Here is a 24,039-nt window from a genome sequence, read left to right on the forward strand (position 1 = left end):
AAATATAATGCAAGTTAGAAGCATTGACGAATAAGAAGAATGAAGCTTAGTCTTTTATCTTTTTCTTTATCTTAGAGTTTTCTTTCTTGTGTTTTTGAGCTCCTCATTATTGAGGATTAGAGCCTAAGAACTTTTTGTAACCTTTTGCCGTATATATCCACCATGTGAATATAAAAGGCCGGATTTTATCCCTAATCTAAAAATATTTCTAGTGGAGATATATAACTGAATGCATGAACGTGTTACCGCGTTGAAAACTCAGCAGCTCATGCCTCAAGCATACAGGAGATCGACAAGATGCAAAGGGCTTCGGGAGTTCAGCTTCAGGGTGTGGTAAAAATCAAATACGACCGAGGAGGGAAAGTGATGGATCATTGGACGCGTGTCGACCGGTGTGTGAGAGCAGGCAGTGGGTTGTAGGGTCCAGGCGTGCCATCTCCTCTCTTTTTATACCCTCGCCACTCCCACTCTTCTTCTTCCCGGCCTCACTTGTGCTCTCTGCTGCTTCTCCTCTTGCTTGAACGCCTCCTGTAGAACCCGATCCAGGCAAAGGAGCCAAGCGCCTCCGTCCCGGCCGCCGCCGGTGAGTCCTTTCTCCCTCCCCTTTCTGTGCCTGGCTGGACGCCTGGACCTTCTAGTGTTGTGTTCATCCTCCGGCAAGCATAGTTGTAGCTATCTTTCTTCTAGTGTTGTGTTATGTTTTCTTTCTTTTTAGGTCGGAACCGAATTAATTGAAGAACTCATCACCGTTCATCTCGTGTGTGTAGCTTGGGATCGGAATCACCCATGGCGGACAAGGTGAGCAAGCCTGCAGCTCCGTTGGAGGTGTCCATGGAGAAGGAACCATCGTCTCCGCTGCCTGTTCCGTCCATGGACGACAAGAAGCAGCCTCCTCTGTTGGCCATGGCCGTGGTCCTGGACGTGAAGCTTTCTCCTCCAACGCCGGCGTCCATGGACAAGAAGGAGAAGCCTCCGGCCGTCCTGTTTGTCTGCCTGTGGGCGCTCGCCAACGCCATCTCCTTCGCCGTCAACGCCGTCGCCATGCTGATCATGAACCGCAACCCCTGCACCAAGGTAATAACAATACAATGAACGCTATACTAGTAACAACTCCGATCCTTGGATTTATAGATGTTGCAGTAACATACATGCCCACGCACGCACGTGCAGTCGACGTGGTGGTTCCGGTGCGCGGAGGTGACCCACGCGGCGGCGGCGGAGGCGACCGCCCTGTGGCGCGGGCAGCTGTGGTGCGGCGCGCCCCAGACGGCCGCCGCGGCGCTGGCGCTGGTGGTCACGGGCCGGGGCCGGCGCCGGAGCCGCTGGGCCGTGGCCCTGGCCTTCTTGGCGCTCGTGGCCACCGCCGCCGGCCACTACATGGAAGGCAGGGTGGACCGCATCTTCCTCGCCGCCGCACCGGGGGACGCGTACATCACCGCCGACGTCGTTGGGAGCTTCTTTCTAGTGGTGCTGGACCTGCTCGGCTTCCTCTGCCTCCTCATCCAGCTCGGCGACGGAGGAGAGGAGTAGCCCCAGTCCGGGCCGGGGAAGCATGATGCCTTGCAACTTGCAAGCGTACCTAGATTAGAGCTAGCTGCTCGATCGTATCGATCTCTGGAAGCTCCGTCATGGATGAGCTCAATAAAATTAAGGGACTTGCTTGCTCATGAGGTACCGATTGTGATCAGTCCAGTCTCCAGTGTCGTAGACTCATAGTACGTCGTCGTGTGGAGTAGAATAATGTGTACTGGTCTGAGATTGTATTCACCAGTACTAATAAGCTGCCATGTACAGACGTACTCTGTATGGAACCTGCATTTGGCAGCTTAATAAGTGAGTATTAGGCTAAAGATCTTCGATAAGTACGTGGAGATGTGAGTCGTGTCCTTTTTGACCGGCAAGGCAACCAAAGCTACTAGCACGCAGCGGATGCCGACATGCAGTGGTGGAATGGTAGCCGAGCCGTGCAGGGTTTTTGTCCCCCGCCTCCAAATTTGGCAAAGAGCAGTGTGCAGTGCACATGCGATGCAGTGGTGGAATGGTAGCAACCACCTCCAACTATGTGCAATGCAATGCAATGTCCATTTCACTGAACTTGTTAGGAAAAAACTATACCTAACAAGCTAAGTGTTGATGTATAGTTGTAAAATAGATATTTCGTAGGGACTAAAGTGTGAAGTACCAAAACTAGATAGGTACTCCCTCCGTTCCCTCCGTCCCATTTTAAATGTACCTGTAAGGTTCAAAATTTGTCCCAAATTAAATGCTCAAGAATCCAAATATCTCTATGCATGTGCAGGTGCAGGTGGATCCCAGCTCTTAAAAAAATTACCGAGCCAAACTGCTTTCACGGTTGTTGCTTATTATAAAACTATTGAAAACTGAAAGGTCCTGGAGCTTCTGGTTTGTTCAGAACCGCTCGTAGGGGCCAGCTATTCCCTGTACATAGGAGCAATACTGTCATTTTCTATCCACACTAATTTCACGTTCAAATCCTAGGAGTACACTTAAAATAGGACGGAGGGAATAAAACCAGAGAAGGATCGAGATGAGTATCGATCCATTAGTCTTCCCCAACTTTACTGTTCACGTTCTTCTCCCTCCTATCTCCGATCTAAAATTCCTCTCAAATCCACCCCTTAATCTTCAAGACTAAGCTGTTGAAGTGGTGGGATGCCATTGTAATGTAAGTCCGGTGTGTGCATGGAGAGAGAGAAGTGGGTTGTAGGGTCCACGCGTGCCATCTCCTCCCCTTTTAATCCCTCGCCCCTCCCACTCTTCTTCCCGACCTCACTTGTGCTCTCTCGCCCTGCTGATTCTCCTCTTGCTTGATCACCTCCTGTAGAACCCGATCCAGGCAAAGGAGCCAAGCGCCTTCGTCCCAGCGGCCGGTGAGTCCCTTCTCCCTCCCCTTTCCCTGCCCGGCCTAACCTTTTAGTACTGTTCAACCTCTCCGATCCGGCAAGCACTTGTTGTAGCTATGCCCAACTCTAGAGAACTAGTAGTTCCTAATTAACTAACCTGCTCGAACTTCTTCGGTCCACTTAGGGATGAAATTGGTCGGAAACGATCGAAAATATTCATTATCATTTCCTACCATATTTTTTTTACTCGGAAACGATACATTCGAAAACGATAATGATAACGGAAAAATTAGCGTTGATCATCCTGCATGATCTGGGGAGACATTCAGCCAGGCACACATGGCTCATGACTGAAGACTGGGAGGAGACAGAAAAGAGTAGCGACAGACACAGGGCGTGTTCCAGTAATTTTCTTCTTTTCCTTTTGATGGCCCTAATGCCTAGATTCTCGTATATATGTTGCAATGTTTTTTCTACTGTAATGAAAAGGCAGAGCACCTGCCAACTGCCATAGTTGTTTAAAAAAAGGATTACTGGAATGTAGGAATTGGCCTCACCTAATCAACCTGATCAATTAGGGGATGGGAAGCACGGTCCTGGGAAGGCCATGCGGTTTAGCTGCCTGGATGTGGGAAGGAGATTGAGATCAGTTTGCTTGACTGAGAGAAGAATCAAAGATATAAGTCCATCTAGTAACTATACATGTGTATAGCTCATATGCACTAGATTTTTGGGCAAGATTCTTCGGTATTCCTGGGAATACCCAGGAATCATGCTGGCTCCGCCCATGTTCTTGCTCATCCCGTGCTGATGTATCCTTGAAGAGTAGTTGACCTCCATCCTTGAGAGTTTTGTCCGGGAGCTTCTGCTCCTGCTTCTCTGAATAATGGTTCATCTTTTGCAGGTTTCCGCATGGAGGCGAGACAGGATAACGAGAGGCGTGGGTCATGGCCTTTTTCACCGTCCGGCGAGCTGCTGGATTTAGCTCATCGACAAGAGCCAGGCGAGCTCAAGTGCTCAACCGTCGTAACATGTCGAAGTATCCCCACCTCAAACTTGTGGCAAAGATAGAGCACATGCATGTTGCCAAACGCGTGCTACCATCTGACGGCTTGCTTTTGCTTCGTGGGCAATGCAAGGTGAGTGGCGCTTGCAGTGATAACCCATCACTCGATCTACTCCTACCTACTCCAGTTTTCCTTCGAGGAAACAACACAAGGGCCAAGCCCCTACTGATCAGTAAAAGGAACAAAAGGAGGGAAAAGAGAGAGAGAGAGAAGGAACATAAAGAACGAAAGCAAAGTTACAACAAGTAGATAGCCATGTCTACTCCAGTTACCAGGTAAAGGTAGCAAGATTCTACCGAAAGGCCTGGTGAATATCAATCTATTCTAGTGGAGATGTATAGCTGAATGCATGCATGCGTTACCTCGTGGAAGACTACGCAGCTCATGCCTCATGCATAGATCGAGGAGAGTTCAGCTTCAGGGTGTGGCAAAGGGCTTCAGGAGTTCAGCTTCAGGGTGTGGCAAAAATCAAATACGGCGAGAGGTCTTAGGGAAAGTGATGGATCATTGGATCATACATAGACGCGTGTCGACCGGTGTGTGCATTGGGGAGGGAGGGAGGGAGGGAGGAGCAGGCAGTGGATTGTAGGGTCCGCGCGTGCCATCTCCTGCTCCTCTCCTTTTATACCCTCTCGCGGTCTCGCCCCTCTCACTCTTCTTCCTGGCCTCACTTCTGCTTTCTCACTCTGCTGATTCTCCTCTTGCTTGATCACCTCCTGTAGAACCCGATCCAGGCAAAAGAGCCAAGCGCCTTCGTCCCGGCTGCCGGTGAGTCTCCTCTTCTCCCTCCCCTTTCCATGCCTGGCTGGACCTTTTAGCTAGTATTGTTCATCCTCCGGTAATCACTAGCTCATCGATCAGGAACTACTGTTCAGGCATGCGTTGGAACTTCAACCTGAACTGATTCTTTAGTTGAAAATAAACGCCGTTTCTCTAAATTTCTGCTTGCTTCGAAGAATGGAGGATTATAGCTGAGATTATATACTTTTTCGTTGAAACATAAAGTTGCTAGTTCATTTATGTGCTTCCAGCTAGCTGGATGATCTGAAGTTCTGAACGGCATGTGCCGAAACTGAAGTTGAAGTAGTGGTTATTCTAGTAGTCCTTATTTTGAGCGGGTGGAAGTTTATTTCCGTTCTTTTTGGGTCGAAACCAAATTAATTGAAGAACTCACCGGCCGTGTGCGAGGTTTTTCTCGTGTGTAGCTTTGAATCACCCATGGCCGAGGCCGACAACGTGAGCAAGCCTGCAGCTCCGTTGGAGATGTCCATGGACAAGGAGCCGTCGTTTCCGCTGCCTGCGTCGTCCATGGACGGCAAGAAGCAACCTCCCCTTCCGCTGGCCGTGGTCGTGGACGTGGAGCTTTCTCCTCCATCGCCGGCGTCGTCGGCGTCCATGGACAGGAAGGAGAAGCCTCCGGCCGTCCTGCTGGTCTGCCTGTGGGCGCTCCTCAACGCCGTCATCTTCGCCAGCGGCGCCATCGCCGAGCTGATCATGAACCGCAACCCGTGTACCACGGTAAACAATAGTGCAAGGAACTCCTCATAACTCCTCCGATTCTTGGATATATGTATATATACAAAAACGTTGCCGTAACATATACACACGCAAACGTGCAGTCCACGTGGTTTTCCCAGTGCGTGGAGCTGACGGCGGCGGCGGCGGCGGAGGCGAGCGCCCTGTGGCGCGGGCAGCTGTGGTGCGGCGCGCCCCAGGCGGTCGCCGCGGCGCTGGCGCTGCTGCTCGCGGCCCGTGGCCGGAGCCGCTTGGCATGGGCCCTGGCCTTCGTGGCGCTCGCGGCCACCGCCGCCAGCCACTACATGGAAGGCAGGGTGGACCGCATCTTCCTTGCCGCCGCCCCGGGGGGTGCGTACATCGCCTTCGACGTCGCAATGGGCTTCGTTCTAGCGCTGATTGACCTGATCGGCTTCCTCTGCCTCCTCATCCTCGGCGACGGCGGAGGAGAGGAGTAGCCCCGGTCCGGGCAGGGGAACGGCGGAAGCATGCCTTGCAAAGAAGCCGACGTAGATCAGAGTTAGCTAGCTGCTCGATGGTTTCGATCTCTGGAAGCTCCGTCATGGATGAGCTCAATAAAATTAAGGGACTTGCGTGTTATTGTTTGCTCATGAGGTACTGATTGTGATCAATCCAGTGTAGTAGTGCGTCGTCGTGTCGACTAGTATGTGTACTGGTCTGAGATGGTGTTCACCGGTACTCCCTCCCTCCGCTTTCGCCATTTTTGCTAAAATACTAATCGTCCTAAGTCCCGCAGGCCAATCATTTTTATCATTTTCCTAAAATACCCTCGCACATTCTCCGTCAGCAGGTCGCTGGTTGGTTGGTCGCGAATTTTAAATTTGACAGCTAGCGTCTGCAGCTGTGCGGCAAAGTTGCAGAGCATTAGTAGTAGTTAGGGGTAGAAGTGACAATTCCTTGGTTTCCTTAATCTGTAACAAAATGTGCAGAACGAATACTAATATGGGACAGAGGGAGTACTGTTATGTACTCTCTCTGGAACCTGCATTCGGCAGCTGAAGTGAGTAGGCAAAAGATGTCGATAATTAAGTATCGTGGAGATGCATATGGAATATCTGGAAAGAAAAAGAAAGAGACCGCAGGGTGTTTGACAACAGAAGCATGATAGATTCCGGTCTAAGTCCTGAATGAGATTAAGGCAGAAGTTCAGACTCGCAAGATGCCTTGTGGCCTTGTGGGAGCCTTGAGATTACTTAGTTACCAGTTAAGCACAATTTCATTTGAGATGTATGAGAGCTCTATGATCATGTATCTTTTATGTAATAGGCTATTGTAAAGATTCGCATGCTACTTCTCTTAAATGATAATGCAGTGCTCTGCAAATCTTTCAGGAAAAAAAGAGATCCAAGTCGTGTCCTTTGCGACCAGCAAGGCAAGGCAAGCGAGCTAGCACCACGCAGCGGATGCAGAGCCGTGCTGGGTTTTTGTCCCTCGCCTCCAATTTTGGCAAATAGCAGTGCAGTGCACATGCGATGCAGTGGTGGAATGGTAGCAACCACCTCCAACTATGTGCAAAATGCAATGCAATGCAATGTCCATTTCACTGAACTTATTGGGGAAAACCATACCTAACAAGCTAAGCTATTGAAGTGGTAGAATGCCATTGTAATGTTTGTCCATCAGAGCACAGCCTAGTAATTTTAAGAAACAGGTTTAAAATTTAGAAGAAGTATAAGCATTGCAAGAAGTATGTACCGTGTGGATGAGTTTGGCGCCCACAGCCGGCAACAGGCGACGATTCTTTGCCACTACAATGATGATGAGCCGACAATGTGGCAAGCTACTACTGGCGTCCGACTTGCAAATCTCTCTAACTGGGGGGCAGCGGCAGCCTGTCAGTGACGCTAATCTTTACTATAGATGCATTTGCTGGTTTTCTTTCTGAGTTTCTGCTGCTTCTCTATAAACTGTTGGATTTGGAAAATTGAACACCTAGTTGAGTCATCCGACCCTGTTTGATTAAGGCATATACTAACTTTTTCTGAACTTAATACAGATTATCATGTGCCACTCAAGATCTCCCCAGATCTGTTGTATGCAATGCAACGTCCATGGCGTTATTCCAAAAATTTTGAGTTAGGCAAACTAAAGTTGATGCAGCTGCACAGTGGAGAGGAAGCAAGCCTTTACAAAAGGGGCATGCATAATACTAGACGGTATGGAGTAGGGAATACCTGAGCTTCTTGACCTGCTGTCCAAATATCAGAGCAAGTTAGCTGGTGTTGAAGTGCATTTATATGGCATTTATTCTGATGAAGTCCGAGAATCTGCCAAACGTTTAAGTTTGGCCGTCAGTGTTCATCCTGGTCGTGATCATGCGGATCCCTTGTTCCATAAGTTTCTTATTCACTAATTAAATTAATTCCATCTTATTTCAGTAGACAGGCATACAAGTTTAACATGCATGCCAAACACATGTCACTGTTCAAAAGTTGAGTATGAATTCAAAATTGCTATGTATTATCTTCCATTGTGAAAACATCAATGTTGGAAATATTTGTTAACGTGATCTTACCGAGAGCAACTTGTTCTCCACATTTTTTCACCTACGTGAGGGAATAGGACTCGCGATCCGTAATCGGTAGGAACACAATTAGTTTCCTAACAGGACTCTAGGCCCTGCCTCCGCACCTCCATATAAAACTAAGGGTCGGCCAGGCTTTTCGATGCATCAAATCCTAAGCTTTTTAGCCAAAGACTAAAACACTGATTGGTAAGGGAGCTGGAGGAGGGAGAAGCTCTAGTTCCACGTCCACGACCGGGTCAGTGCCTTGGCGTCCAGAAGGGAGGCGCTACCCGACAAGAAGCTCAAGTTGCCGATCAAGAACACCCTCTGTTCTTGAGTCGGCATTCTGCATCAACTCTACTACATCTTCACTGACGTCTTCACCAACTCAGGAGGCATCCATGGCGGCTCCTAACGCTGGTATAAGATTGATCCCGCCTAATTCCGCATTAGTAGATTAGTTGTGGTTTAGGCTAAGACATCCTGTGTTTATGTGCTAATTAGGTTAAACAACAAAACCAAAAAGCAAAACCAATTATGATCTGAGTGAACTGAAACACAAATTTACAGAGTGAGTTATCTAGAGGAGATTGGGGAAGTAGTAGTGATGTTAGATCACCTTGGAGTTTCATAACAGGTTTTGGCATTACTGTTGCACTACAATTATTTCTTCAAGCAGTTCCCCAACTGCCGTCAAATGAGTTCTTCAAGCAGTTGCCCAACTGCCGTATCTATAGCAAGGAAGAAGAGTTTGTACAGCTAACACTGAATGGTCGTTCCATAAAAAAAAACACTGAATGCTCTATCAGAGTTCAGAGCAGGCGATCGTGCAGCCTGCTCCGATCCATTGACCAGACCGATCAATTAGCGAGGCCATTTGCTGTCTTCCCCCCAAAAGCAATCAATGCCACCCAGCATGCAGACCACCTGACTCAGCATCTCAACCCTAATGCCGTGATGCATCTCCTTTACAACAAAGAAAACCTCGTGGTTTTGACCAATGCCCCTTTTGTGATCAGGAGGAGGAGACGGTTCAACACATCCTCACCACCTGTGCATTCGCACGGCAGTTTTATTTCTATATTCTGAATCCCTTGAACTTGTCTGATTTGGTGCCTAGCCGCAGTGCTAAATCCTTGGCAGATTGGTGGAGAAGGTCATGGAAGAAAGTTCATAAACAGCATCGAAAAGGCTTTAATTCCCTGGTCATTCTAGGATCATGGACCCTCTGGAAACATCGCAATGCTTGTGTTTTGATGGTTCTGCTCCAGATCTCCATGGAGCTCTTCAGGTCTTCAAAGATGAACCACATTTGTGGCACGTAGCTGGAGCCAAGGGCTCGCTGCCCTGCACCTAGAAAGGGTGGTGATCTAGAGTTTAAAATAAGGGTTTAGTCCGATCAGGTCCTTGTGTACGTTTTTTTTATGTCCTGGACTTTTATTCTCTCTTAATCGAAGATACGCAGCTCTCCTGCATATTCGAGAAAAAAAAAACCTCGTGGTTTCCAAAACTTGACCAGCAGCAGCTAGTGCTCGACAGAGCTCTTATCCAAATGCGGCATGCGGCTGAGCAGCGATATATTATTGTTTTGCAAGTGTGTGAAGTAATCACCACTAGTTTGCATTCAGCAATATAATACAGGGCTTAGTGTGGCAGCAAAGTTGGCTAGCTTGCTGTCACGATGTAAAGCTACTTCTTTTTTGCTGCTGCACATCTCTGTGTGCATGCTGAACTAGCAGGTATAGGCCAGAGTAGTTCATCAAGTACATGCTATCAAATATTCTCTCAATTTTTAAATAGATTTTGTTTTGGAATGACAAGACTTTAAAAACTCTCAAATTAAAAAAAATATATTCATCCTCAAATATATCATTTAGCTTTAAAATGGGTGCACTCAAGCTTTTATTTTTTTTTGAAGCATTTAAAATGGGCAGGAGCTCTGCTCGGTTTATATTAACTAGTTCATCAACCCGTGCTCCCGCACTGCCCAATATTTTTAAAAGCTATTGTATTTGAAAATTATTTAGAAATTAAACTCCTAGCTAATAATCAAAATTATTTACCTTATACTCTCTCTTTTTTAATACTGCAACATAATACTCATATACATGTCTACTTATCTTTGTCCAGTTTTTGATTGATTTTAATTAGTACCTACTCTATATACTTTTTCATCCACATTCACGCTTTTTTCATTTTGTATCGTACCTCCATACATTGTGTTTAGTATAAAAATTAATATTTTCATCACTTCCTCACATGCATGTATAAATGATCTACATTTTGACACTCATCATGCCTATATACCTTAACTTAGTATTTATATATTAACAATGACATAAATAGGTAATTTAGAATAATATATTAGTTTACTTTTGGACATTTCTGTATGATGATAAATACCTTAAGATTTAGGTGTTTATTTTAGATTATTTTAATAACAACATACGTGGGTAACTTAAATGCAAATTTAGAATGAAATTTTAAGTTATGCTTTATAATGATATACATGAGTAAATTGGATGAAGATTATGAGTTTATTTTAGATTATTTTTCTAATGACAGCTCGGTAATTTAGATATAGGTTTGAGGTTTATTTTAGAATATTTTCATAATGACAGTGGTGGATAACTTTTTAGAAAATATAATAGACCAATGACTCTCATTATTAGAGTTGATGTTTGATGTTTTTTTTATTTTGTGAGAATTTTGAGGATTCATCTTTTTTTTTTCTAGCATGACTCGTGAGAACTAACATGGAGTCTCCAATGAAAAAAAATAAGATCACATTCCTACAAAACTATTACCTTGAGCTACTTGTCATTTATTAAATATTCAAACACAATACTTATAAAGATATATGCTTATTATCTTCATCCAATTATAATAGATTTTAGTTATTAATTACACTATAATATTTTCATCCACATTTGTAATCTTTAACTTTTCACTTTGCATCGCAAATATGCGCTTGAATTTTTTTAATGGACCCTAAGTTTGAGCTATAATTTTAACATAGAAATTTATTTTCCCATCACTTCCTCTGTATCTTTATAAATAGTGACACACTATATACCTTAATTATTATATCATATACCAATAGTGTAGTAAATAAATAATTTAAAATCATATATTGGTATATATTTTTAATTAAGATTATTTGGATTCAAATGTAGGGTTACCTCATGTTATTTTTAATAATAGCATATGTGGGTAATATAGATGCAAATTTAAGGTTTTATTTTAATTTATTTTTTATAGTATTAATGGTAGGCAATTTAGTTGCAAACTTAGGGGGTTATTTTAAATATTGTTTATAATGACATAAGTGGGTAATTTTGATGAAGATTAGAGGGTTATTTTAGTTTATTTTATATAATGGTGGAGGTGGGTAATTTAGATATAGATTTAGGGGGTTATTTTAAGCTATTTTCTTAATGGCATAGGTGGGTAATTTTTTACAAAACATAATAGATCCAATGGCTATGATGATTTGAGTCTACTAATTGATGGCTAGATGTTTTGCTTTTTTTGAGAATTTTTAGGATTTCTCTTTTTTCTTTTTTCTAAAGTGTCCACCTAGGATACTAGGTGGTTTCACCTGGAGGTTTCAAAAGGAGCCTCCAATTAGTAATAGTAAGATAGAGAAACTTTGACCACTAACATATACACGAAATGTTAAAATTAATCCTATTATATGATGTTAGAATTCTCCTATGGCATACTTTGATTTCATACCATTATATCTTTTTCGCACATTTATTTTACTAATACAATCATTGGTAACACGAAATGAAGGGAGTAATAGCAGTGTTTATCATTGGATCGATGTCATTGGGTAACGTGGCACAAATTTGGGGTTCATGACTTACGAATCTGATAAACCTTTTCAACTTTGAGGATTCAAATATTTGGCTTGATCACACCTGAAAAAATCGATGTGTGCAGCTTACCTCACTATGAGCTATCTTATCCATCAGTTTTATTTATAAACTTGTTCGTACGTACTGTGCTTTATCTTTATGAGGCACGATGCATCGATCGTTGACCGCATGATCTCCATCTACATCATCTTGAGAGTTTTGTATTCTTGAAAACAGAGGCATGCATTAGAATTCCTACAGAGAAGTACCTCTTAGTTGTGACATCATCTTGTTTGCACTACACTGACCACTACAACCAAGCAAACCGTCTTTGATTGTCCTGTCTGGAATTCAAAATGCTAGCCAGCTATCTATGGACCATTTCTTTTGGTTTTCTATTTTTATTTTATTATATATAAAAAAGAATATACACCTTTGAGGAGCATGGCATTTTTTCTTTCAAATATCTGCAGGCTATTTCATGCAGGAGTGTTGTGTCCTTTTTAAGATGCACATGCATTTCAATATTATTCATACTTCTCAATCTTTGATCTGCAGGTAGTCTAGATTATGTGGATTTTCTATATAAAAATTAAAGATTGTCATTTAGTTTATGTTTCAAGTTAAATTACTTCCCAGCTATAATCATGACTGAAGAATTAAGAAGGAACAAATGGTCTTGAACGCTATATGTATATATCATTGTGAGCTATAGATTGCATATGTGTACAAATTAAACTGTCATAGTTTAGTGTTATGTTTTTATTTTTGCTGGGTCAAAGTTAGTTTTCAAGGCCATACCCATGTCAAATGGCGCCTCATATTTGAAAAGAGGAAGAGAAAATTGACCAGGCTAAGGGAACCAAGTCTTGGAAATCTCGAAGTAACTGACATGACATGTTTGTTGCAATTGAATGCTAGTGCCAGTAATCTCCACTGCTTCAACAGCTATCTCCTCGACCCTCCATGAATGAATAATCCAACATACACTCATCCATGCCCCCTTTACCTCCTCGCTGATGATGAAACCCTCTTATGCTTGTCCAAGCAAGAAGCCAAGATCTCAATTCCTCACTACATGTCTACGTCTCATTGAACATCCAGCATCAACACCCTCACTGCCGCAATCAATACTTTGGATGATTTCAGGGGCCGACCATTGATCGAGAGCACTTAAATTTGATGGCTTTGCGTGGCGTCAGTAATCATCAATGGCTCTTCCAACCGTTTCGTCCGCTCCTGAAACCTTTTTGACCATGGAGCTAGCTGTGTGGTGGCAATGGAGCTGAGCCTTCGATCTCGTCACTCTCTCTGGATCGGAGAAAGAGATGCTGGTGCAGCATGCATCCAAGAAGCGGAGTAAATGCCATGGCTCCTCGCACTCTCCTTTTAAGGGCTTCACTGGCAGCCCCTGGTTGCCTGCGCGCATCAGTTCTTCACATCACTGCCTGCCTGCTTGGGGTTCTTCGTCCTCTTCGTCTACCGCGTCTGAAGTGCTTGCTTGCGGCGTGCTCGCATGGCCTCGCTTGGCCAGCTCGTCCTCGTCGCCGGCCTTGCCTTCCTGGTGCTGGGAGCCCAGGATCACGTGAAGCATGGCCCGGCGGAGGCAGCCGCCGGCCTGTTCATCACTGCCACTCCGGGTCCGGAGGTGATCAGCTCACCCGCGCAGCCGTTGTTGGCGGAGGCCGATCAGAGGCCGCCCGTCCCTCCGTCCGGGCCGTCCGACCAGTTCAACGGCGATGAGAACGGCGAGAAGCCATCGTTGGGCGGCACCGGCGGCCGCCGCCTCGTCGAGGGCCCGTGACGCGGCCTGGGGCGCGCGGTGGGTTCTTGTTTGTCACGGCAAAAAGAGCGTGCCTTGTGGAGGGCAGAGATCTATCTCAAGGCTTTAGCTAGCTATCGACTTCGTCTCTCTGCGAGTAGTGATTCCGTCCACTGTTAGAAAGGAATTCGTGTGGATTTCATGGCGTCTGTGAGTTTGTGTTAATGTATTTCTGATTAGCTAGTCGCCTCTAGTGTGAGCTCTATGTAAGATCTGCCAAATTTTCTTTTCCAGTGGAGAATGGAAGCGTTTCCCTAATAATGAATGCATTCTGAAGATTGATTTCTTCTTGTGGTATCTCTCTAAGTTTGTTCTAAGTTGATGTGTTGTCTTTGTGAGAGAACACTTTTCTACACTTCAGGGAGAGTTTCATATACATCTTCTGCTCAGGTGATCTGAGATGATTGGCTGCTGGTCCCGGTTGTTCTGAACTCACAGTGCACGGAAGTCCAAAACTGATCTACACCCAGCTGAGAATGTCAGGTAGCATCTGCTACACGATTGGGACTGACCATTATCCACTGAGATGCACGCCCACACTACACATAACAAAACAAGCACGAGCAGACATACAAAAGTAGTGAAACAACAGACTAGGCTAGCTTCTTCAACCCAATGGCTTCAAGATCACTGTATCATCAACTCGATGAATTGAGTAACTTGAGTTAATAAAAACTTCGCTTATTGAAAACAGGTGAAAGACGTCTAACAAAATCCGTGGAAGAATAAGATCGATTGCACGCACCATATACAAAGTAGAGATGTCTTAAGCTTATCCTTCAAATGAAATAGTGAGCTAATGCAATGGATTGCATGATACCAACTCTGAAGAATAGGAAGCCTCACAAAGTCACACATAAACCTAATACAAGAAACACAAAGTTGCATGTGCTAACCAGGCAGCAGAAAGATATATGAAACAAAATTTCGCTTTTAGCTATTATGGTAGTGTCGTCGCTATTAAATAAGATGATGGCGATTTGTAACGTAACATTCTGTACATCATCTACAGGATCTTATGAAAGCGTCATCTCTATTAAAAAGGACATCTACAAGATCTTATGAAAGTGTCATCTCTATTAAAAAGGACATCGGGTTGTGCGTAACGTAAAGTTTTGTATACGTTACATAACCTAATTTAGGATCTTATGATAGCGTCATTCTAAGCACCGTTACTTACAATATACTGCCAAAAGCTATAAATATGTGAATCACGACAAAAATAGACAGCTTTGCTTTAAAGATTTTTCGGAAAACCTTGCTTTAAGGATTTTATGATATAGGTCTTCCTAATATTACAAAATACTACTAAACCAATAAATGCTCAAGTCTTGGCAAAAGCAAAACATTTCATATGGATACCACCCGCTAGATATTGCCTTACATTTGTAAAAACTTGTATGAGCAAAAGAGAGCTAGTTGTTACCTTAATTGCAGAACGAGAATGACTACAACCTGTATACGGACTCCCCACATATTCTAACTACCTAGGCCACCTAAAAGAATACAGGGAGTCTGACACTAGATGTACCTCTAAGTTGTACGTCAGTATCACTATTCTCTGCTCTTGCATAATACAATTAAGGCTTTACGTTCTTAAAACTGTGTTGCTAAAAATACAAGGTGAAAATACAAGTCACTAGACACCCCTTTCTATAATATGTTTGAATAGTAAATTGCACATCTATCAATACATATTGCTAAAAATACAAGGTCAAGTTGCCTCTAGTTCCTCTGTGTGAATATATAGTTGAATCAACAGTTGCCCACAATATTTAGAAAGCTAATTTCTGATAAGTCATACTTCCGGTTGTTATATTCTTTTCCCTCCTGATTTTACTTAATAGTGTCTAATTATAGTTGTTGACCTAACAATATCTTTACATTAAAATTGTTCCATTCATCTAAGTATCATATTCACCACTAAAAAGATCCCGGTTATCTTGAGATACGCCATTCTGAAATGTCCTACTTATACTCATTGTCTCAAAAGGGAAAAGGCCCGAGTTGGTCATGTCCAAATAACCTTTTTTTTCTTTGTCAAATTTAGAGTTGCCGAGGTTCTAGTTCCAACAAATTTAGTGGGCGGATTTTAATTTTGGAAAGAAGTAACAATGATAGATTCAATTCGCTTTCTCTTCCACTGTAGAGTGGTGGATCGACGTCTGTCCTGCTACAGTTTATATACGGCCTTACAAATGTGCCTCGCCAGCCGCAAATCATGATAGCAAGGCAGCATCTCCCGGTCTGCCTGATGGAGATCTTGCCTGCTCTTCCCCGTGGAAGAGACCGTGTGAACGCTGAGATTATACATGCAGGACTCCGGCGACACGGTGACAGCAGCGAGGACGTCAGGGTGTGCCCTCGGACGCACGTCCTCTGTCTCTACGCTGTGTGGATAAATTACTTGCTACTTGTAGTTGCGGTGTGCAGGCCGTCTCTTCCTTCCCGCTCCTGCACACGATCCTCGCCGTCCGTGAGTCCGTCCGATCACGCTTGGCCCGGGGCATGGGCGTGGCGCGCGAGGGAGGGAAGGTTGTGGCATGCCACGCTAGCCTGCTCGCGGTCGAGGACTTCGCTTTGCGCTGGGGTGGGCTGCTACTGGTGGCCTGGTTCCATGGCTCCATGAGCTTGGTGAGTCGGTGAGCAGGGCTAAATGGAGATATGTCAACGAGCGCAGCAGTACCTGAAAAGTAACGGGCAAGAGCCAAGAGGCAAGGCAAGTTGGGTGGTGTCATCCCCATGTGGCAGGAGGTGGCTCCGCCTACATTTTTGCTCCTACTCGTCGGCGATCTTCCCGTGGCTCATGGAGGTGGGCTGTGCTGTCCGACTCCAGAGCCGGCTACGGCGGCATGGAATGATGTTTTTTATAAAATCTATCTTAAGTGCCTAATATAATAGAAATACAAAAATGTAGCAATCAAATTAGAAGAAGAAAAAGCTAGTACTCTTAAAATTTGACTTTTTTTCAAATATTCATGTGAAATTCTTCGTTCAAAGGGGCCACCAACTAGGTTTTGGAGAAGATTAAAAATCTCGTTAGCCAAATTACTCCAATATTGGTAACTGAAATGTGGCAAGATACTACAGATATGTCAACAATAGATAACGTATACGATACATAAGTTGCCACCATAGCATTATGTTTAAACTTAGTTGCTATAATCTTGTTACCATGTGTCCATGTCACAATTTTGGATAGTAATTTGACAATAACCATAAGGCCATATAACAATTAATCATTGGCGGCAATTTCTCTAAATGGTCAAAACGTTCCTAGAAATGGAATTTCCTTGTCGGTATGAACTTAATTGTCTTCTTCCTCGCATCCCACTTCATCGTTTGAAGCGTCTCCTTCTCCCCCATCCCACTCCTTCACCATGGTTTTGTCTAAAAGAAGTGTCATAATCTCTTACACGGGCCAGCTCCAGCTATACAATGACTTTCCTTGTCATAGCTGGAGGATGTGAATTTTTTAGCATTTTTTGGGTCCATGGGAGCAAGTTGTGCGTTGTGCAGGGAAGGGAGGACCGATCGCCTCTCGCACGTGGACATATCACGATTTGCAGGCCAAGCACATGCGCCTAGGGCTTATCTAAGGAGCTGGCTCGGCTCGGTCCAACTCGTTAACATAACGAGCTAGCTCGGCTCCGCTCGTTAAGAGAACAAGCAAAAACTTGAGCTCGGATTAACTCGTTAGCAGCTCGAGCCAGATCGCGAGCAAGTGCAACACAGAACAGCACAACAGCTCCGTGCATACGACGGATAGATTGCAATATAAAAGATAAAAGTGCAAGCTTGTAAGGATCGGTGGTCCAAGAAGGGATTGAATTGGGACTTTTTTCTAATTTTTAGAATAAGAAAAGCAAACCTTAACCTAGATAACTAGTGATGCCCAAACTACAAGGTTCAAACCTATGAACTAAGTACATTATCAAGGATAAAACCTAGCAATGAGCACACTAAGATATATATTGCAACCTAGGCAAGATATGAGCAAAACAAACACAAAAAGAACTAGAGAAAAATAACAAGTAAATTGCAGGAAGTAAATTCTCAAAGGAAGTGCTGAAACATAAGGAGAGAGGACACGAGACAACTGGATTTTTTCCTGTGGTATCGAGGAGTTGATGCTCCCTCCTAATCCACGTTGGAGCACCCACTAAGGGTTTTGCTCCCCCTCAAGCCACCAAAACTTGAGTGCTCACTAAGAATGTCCCTTCTCCATCTCTGGAACGACAGACTTCAAACCGTGTACAAGATCTTCCTCTTGGGGCTCCCACAATCTCCAAGACCTCACCAAGAACCTTCGAATCACCAAGAGCGTCTAGGTGACGTCAACCACCAAGAGTAATAAGCCTCAATGCTTCACTTGACCAGCACTAAGCTCAGCCACGAACTAGATGCACACTTATCACTCTCAAACACTAAGAGAAGTCCTTAATATTGTAAATCACAAATCACTTTTGGCTCTAGCACACTCTCATTTGCTCATGAGCTGCTTGAAGCTTCAGGGTGTCAAGAGCAGCTCAAATGACCCAGGGGAGGGGTATAAATATGCTAGAGAACACCAGCTAGCCATTAGAAAAGTGCCGCAGAAAAAGCACACTATGGGATGTTCCGATGGTCTCCATCCCCGAGGCATCGGAACATCCTGTCACTAACATGTCCAAATTCTAGCAGTTAGAAAAGTAACAGTGAAAAGTTCATCCGACGTTTGCTCCGATGGTCTTGAGCTAAGCATCGGATCATTCGGTGCTGAAGAGAGTTTGGCCCAAAACCTTCTGTCAGCTTCAATTGAAAATATGCTTCCTCCGACGCATTCATCCGACGGTCATTCACAGGGTGTTGGATCAACCGGTGATGAAGGCTCAAAACTCAAAAACCTTCTGTCAACTGGAATTGAAAATATGCGTTGTCCGATGCTCTGTACCAATTCATCCGATGGTGGCATCAGAACAAGTGATGCCTCCCTCCAGAAATTCCAGCCCTTGAAAATTCATCCGATGCAACTAAAAAAAAGGGCGTCGGATCATCTGACGGTCCCTTTACCTCTACAACTCATCCAATTCAATCTCCTTTGAGTTTTTCATCGATTTCTTCGCTTCTTGAGTTCTTCCATGAGTTCTTTGAGCTACCAAGTGCCAGAGAGTACTGAGTGTGCATCATTTTTATGGCTAGCTTCACATGATCAAGCTACTATCATCGAAACCCCTCTTAATAGTACGGTTCATGAGCTACAAACTAGCAAAACCTATACTACACTAAGTGTCCTTCATCTCCTTGTGACACTTAGTTTTAGAAAGGTCCTTAGCCTTATCGCATTAGCTCCATGTCCGTTATTTCAATTTAAATTAGGGGTCCACATTCTAATATACTCATGACAAGATAACCAATGATATATCCGCTTCAAAACACACAGTTAGTCGCAAGCATAAGATTGTCATCTATCACCGAAACACACCCTTACCAAAGGTGCGAAAGAGCCTAGATGGCACCTAGGTGCTTCAAAGCTGAACAAGAAAAGATCCAAATTGATAATCCAATTTGTAGAGAAATCACTAATCAGAGCGAAGACAATAAATTTGTGCATACATGATAAAGGTACAACAAAAAGAAACCCCAATCTCTGCCGCATAACAACATCAAAAAATCAAGAAAAGCATGCTAAGGTGAATCAACAAGCCAATCCACATGACCTTAATGTTGTTGCCTTGTTGGGCATTGTTTCCTTTTCCTTTTCATCCTGCTTCACAATGTCGCGTTACCGAGTACGTACAATTGCTGAGGGGTTTAGGGTTGGCTTGTTGGGCCTTTCTTGAGCTGCTTCGCTATTGGCGTGCTCGGAGCTGAGCTGCTAAAGGTCTTGGCTCGTTTGGCTCTCGAGCCCCTCATGAGTAGCTCAAACTCAGCTCGTTAGGCCTCCTTCAATAGTGCCAACTTAGCTAGCTCATAAGTATACGTTAGATTTTTGCCCAAGCTATCTCTTATTTAAGAGGTAGTCTCATACACACATCCTTAAATCATGTCTCTTCTATTATCTCTTAAGTGTATGAGCTAGTACCTGACTCTAACTATTAATGGAGGAGGCCTAACGAGATAAAAAGTTAGCTCGGCTCATTAGTAAAATCAAACAAGCCGAGCCAACATCGAGTCGAGCGAGCTAACGATCTTTTTGTCCAGCCCTACATGTGCCACACAACCACACTAACGCGTGAATGTGTTGCTATCGGTAGCCCGCATACTGTGGCGCGAGTAGACTGCCTGGACACAGCTGTTAGCATGTATTCCATCTGATGCAAGAAAAACTTTTCCACCGCTATATATTGTTCCTCCGCTACCCTTCTTCTTTCATCGGTCTTCTTTCTTCTCCTAGCCCTTACACTTGCCTCAGCCTTCTCCTGTTTGTGATGGCTCCAGCCATCATATCTGCTACCGCCATGTTAATATGGAGGAGTTAGTAGCCTCCTTCCTGATCCTCCCCACTGACCATCCACCGCCAGTTCATCGCCTAAGCCGGCGACACCCCACCATGGTGTCCATCAACCTTACTCTCTTGGTCAAGCCTTTTAATCCAAAAGTAGGGCCGAGCCTGAGCATGTGCGAGCGATGCGCATGAACAGGGCCCCCCAAATTGGAGGGCCCCCCAAGGAGCGCACCTTCTGTAGGTATAGGCATTAGGCAGTAGCAGGCCTGGGCATAATTGTTTCGCAGGCCTGTTGTTTCGTAGGAGCCCATGACTCTAGGAACCTGAGTACCTGATGCCCTGTCAGGCTGCCAGGCTGCTTGACAGAGTCCATCCGAATTCCGATAGATGATAGGTAAAAAATTGAATAGATTATCGATTGTGGCCCGTCGCTGTGTCCCGTGACAGCGTGACGCCTCGCCTGTGTCCCTTTGTCGCCCATCGCTAGCTGCCTGGCTTGCTGCCCTAGTGCCCTGCCCTGTTCGCTCGTGGCGCAGCCGCCGTAGGCCGCAACTCGTGTCCGTTTGTCAGCTCTGGCCTCCGGACTCCGGTGCGCTAGTACCCACTACCGCTGCGTCCTGCGTGTGGGCGTGTACCGTGCGGCGTCACGAATCGAGATCGACACCGGTATTCGTCAATCGGTCTGTCAATTGTGATCGATTGCTCCAGGTATACTAATTTGATCCAATAAATTTTCAATATTTTAATCAATATTGATGGGTGATGACTAATATAATATTGATTAATCTAGGTGTTCGGTTCTTTTTGTATAGGTTCTGGATTATCTAGTGTTCCAATTTGAGGTTGTAGTCATGTCTTCTGCAAATCAGTCTAGAAAGTATGAATCTGGTTATCAAAAGCGTAAGAAAAAATAAAGAATAGAGGATTTAACTCAATCTCAAAATGGTGCTATGGATAAATTTGTTAGAAAAGAGTCCACCGATAATCAATCACTTGGTCAGGGACAGGGAGCTGCACTTGATAATAATGATGACAATGATCCTACAGATGGTCAGATAGAGATAGAAAATATTGTTGGGGTTGAGGAAGTTAATGATGACAATATTGTTGCAGATGTTAATGATTCCTTTCAGCCTGATATATTTGATCCTAGATATTGGGATTCCCTTGATCATAAACAAATTGATATTTTAGCACAAAAGGGACCTAGAAGAGATTTATCAATTACAAAAGGTCCTAAGGATAGATATTCTAGAAGGTTTTCTGCACTATTCTATACAATAATTTTTTCAAATGGGGAGCATTGTGATAGAGATTGGCTTGTCTATTCTAAGGAACTCGACAGGGTCTTTTGCTTTGGTTGTAAATTATTTACAAAAGGCCATCGAAAAGGTCAGTTGGCAAATGAGGGGTTTAATGACTGGATACATCTTGGTATTAGACTTAAAGAGCATGAGACAAGTACAAATCATGTTTTGAGTATGACAACTTGGTATGAGTTGCGTAGTAGATTGCAAAAGGATCAAACTATTGATAAAGGTGCTCAACGACAACTCGAGAAAGAAAAGGACCATTGGAGAAAAGTTTTATTCAGAATTATTTGCATTGTTAAATTTCTTGCCAAGCATAATCTAGCTTTTCGTGGGACTAATAGCAAAATGTATGAAGATAGCAATGGGAATTTCTTGGGATTGGTAGAGATGTTGGCTGAATTTGACCCAATTATTCAAGAACATGTTTGTCGTATTACAAGTGAGGAAACTCAAGCTCATTATCTTGATTTTAAGATTCAGAATGAGTTGATACATTTGCTTGCTTTTGCTATTAAGTCTGAAATTATTAAGAAAATAAAGAGTGCAAAGTACTTCTCTGTCATACTTGATTGTACTCCTGATGCAAGCCACCAAGAACAAATGTCTTTAATTATAAGATATGTTGACTCATCTTCAAGTGATGTTCGCGTAGAAGAATCCTTTATAGGATTTTTGGGATGTCAATGATACAACTAAGCAAGGACTTTTTGATGTGCTAGAGAATGAACTAAAGCTCCTTGGTCTTGATATAGATGATGTGAGAGGACAAGGTTATGATAATGGGTCAAATATGAAAGGGAAACATAAAGGGGTAAAAAAGAAACTTTTGGATGTAAATCCTCGTGCTTTCTATTCTGCTTGTGGTTGCCATAGCATTAATTTAACACTTTGTGATATGGCTAAGACTTGTGGTAAAGCTAAGGATTTCTTTGGAATCATCCGGCGCATCTATATAAATTTTGCTAATTCTACCAAGAAATGGCAGATTCTGAAAGATAACATATCAGGATTGACTCTCAAGTCAGTATCAGCTACACGTTGGGAGAGTCGTGTTGAAAGTGTTAAAGCTATAAGATTTCAGTGCACAGACATTCGAGAGGCTCTACTTCAGGTACCCAATATTGTTGTACTGATATTTGATAATGATGTACTTATTTTGGCTATCTCCAACTATAACACATATTTTCTTCCTTTCAATTTCAGGTATCTGATGTTGATAATGATCCAAAAATAAGCAGTGAGGCTAATGGCTTAGCAAACAATGAACTTGGAGAATATGAATTTATAGTGGCAATCGTCATTTGGTATGAGGTATTATATGCCGTTAATTTAGTAAGCAAACACTTGCGAGCAAAAGATATGCTTATTGATGTTGCCATTGAGAAAATGGAAGGGTTGATTTCTTTCTTCAAGGGTTATAGGGAAACTGGTTTCTCAGAAGCATTAGAGATTGCCAAAGGGATTGCACTTGAGATGGATATTGGTACAACGTTTCATAAAAGAAGAGAAATAAAAGAAAGAAATATTTTGATGAGAACCTAGATGACACAAATGCTGCTACACAGTCTACCGAGGAGCTATTTAGAATAAGCTATTTTTTACCTGTTGTTGATCAAGCAATTTCCTCACTTACAATAAGATTTGAACAGTACCAGAGTTACCAACAAAATTTTGGTTTCCTATTTACCTCTGAAACATTACAGTCATTGGATGACACAAGTTTGAAATCTTCTTGTGATAATCTTGGGGCTATCCTTACAAAAGATAGAAAATCTGATGTTGATGCCAATGATTTGTATGTGGAGTTAAAGTTTCTTCAAGATTTCATTCCTAAAGAAAATATAGGTCCTGTTGAAATTCTAAAGTTCCTAAAGCGGCATGACTGTTTTCCCAATGCAAGTAGTGCATATAGAATTCTGTTGACCATTCCTGTGACTGTTGCATCAGCAGAGCGAAGCTTTTCAAAATTGAAACTATTAAAGTCATATTTGCGTTCGACAATGACACAACAAAGACTTAATGATTTGGCTACAATAGCACTTGAAAGCGGATTACTTGAGAAGATTGATTATGAGCATATCATTGAAGATTTCATTTTAAGGAATACTAAAAGAATGAATTACTTCAATGAAAGATTATGAAAGCAAAAGTCGAATAGGTACGGTTTTTGATATATCTTATTGTGATATTTAAAGTTCTATTTTCTTGAAAGGTAGATCTCATTTTAGAGTTTGGTACATGACCTCGATTTTTGCCGGCTCGGCCCTGTCCAAAAGTACCCAGAATCATAAATATCAAAGCCTCAACCCTCGCTCCTAATCACTTTCCTTACCCCACCATCGAGGTTGCAATGCGTGTGTGGCTTCTCTCCATGGGGGAACTATTTTTAGTATTCCGCCACACTCAAGAGGTAATATTTAGCTTTTAAATTTCATGCTTATTACCACTGCCGATTGAGATTGCTTTGGTAGATGGTGGTAACTGTCAATTGTGAGACCTTGGTTAAACCACGTTAAGTAGGCATTATATTTTATTGCATAGGAGAGAAAAAAGATACGAGTAGATGGGATCTTTCAGAAAATTAGTTTGTGATTTACAGTACTCTTGAATTTGGTTTGCCAATTATACTTGTTGAGTGAAG

General features: G+C 43.3%; 1 protein-coding gene and 1 pseudogene across 1 annotated transcript; both read left to right on the plus strand.

The window, feature by feature from the left end:
- The first annotated feature begins 478 nt into the window (after positions 1-478).
- On the plus strand, positions 479-1,862 carry LOC101782693. Its single transcript, XM_004966613.2, has 3 exons — positions 479-583; positions 768-1,074; positions 1,171-1,862. Exons 2-3 carry the CDS (start codon positions 787-789, stop codon positions 1,528-1,530), a joined length of 648 nt encoding a protein of 215 aa, XP_004966670.1. The 5' UTR covers positions 479-583; positions 768-786; the 3' UTR covers positions 1,531-1,862.
- A 19,173-nt stretch (positions 1,863-21,035) lies between these two features.
- LOC106804257 lies at positions 21,036-23,539 on the plus strand (annotated as a pseudogene).
- Positions 23,540-24,039: the final 500 nt, after the last annotated feature.

The sequence above is a fragment of the Setaria italica genome, chromosome IV, assembly GCF_000263155.2.
Source record: "Setaria italica strain Yugu1 chromosome IV, Setaria_italica_v2.0, whole genome shotgun sequence".
Classification (NCBI taxonomy): Eukaryota; Viridiplantae; Streptophyta; class Magnoliopsida; order Poales; family Poaceae; genus Setaria; species Setaria italica.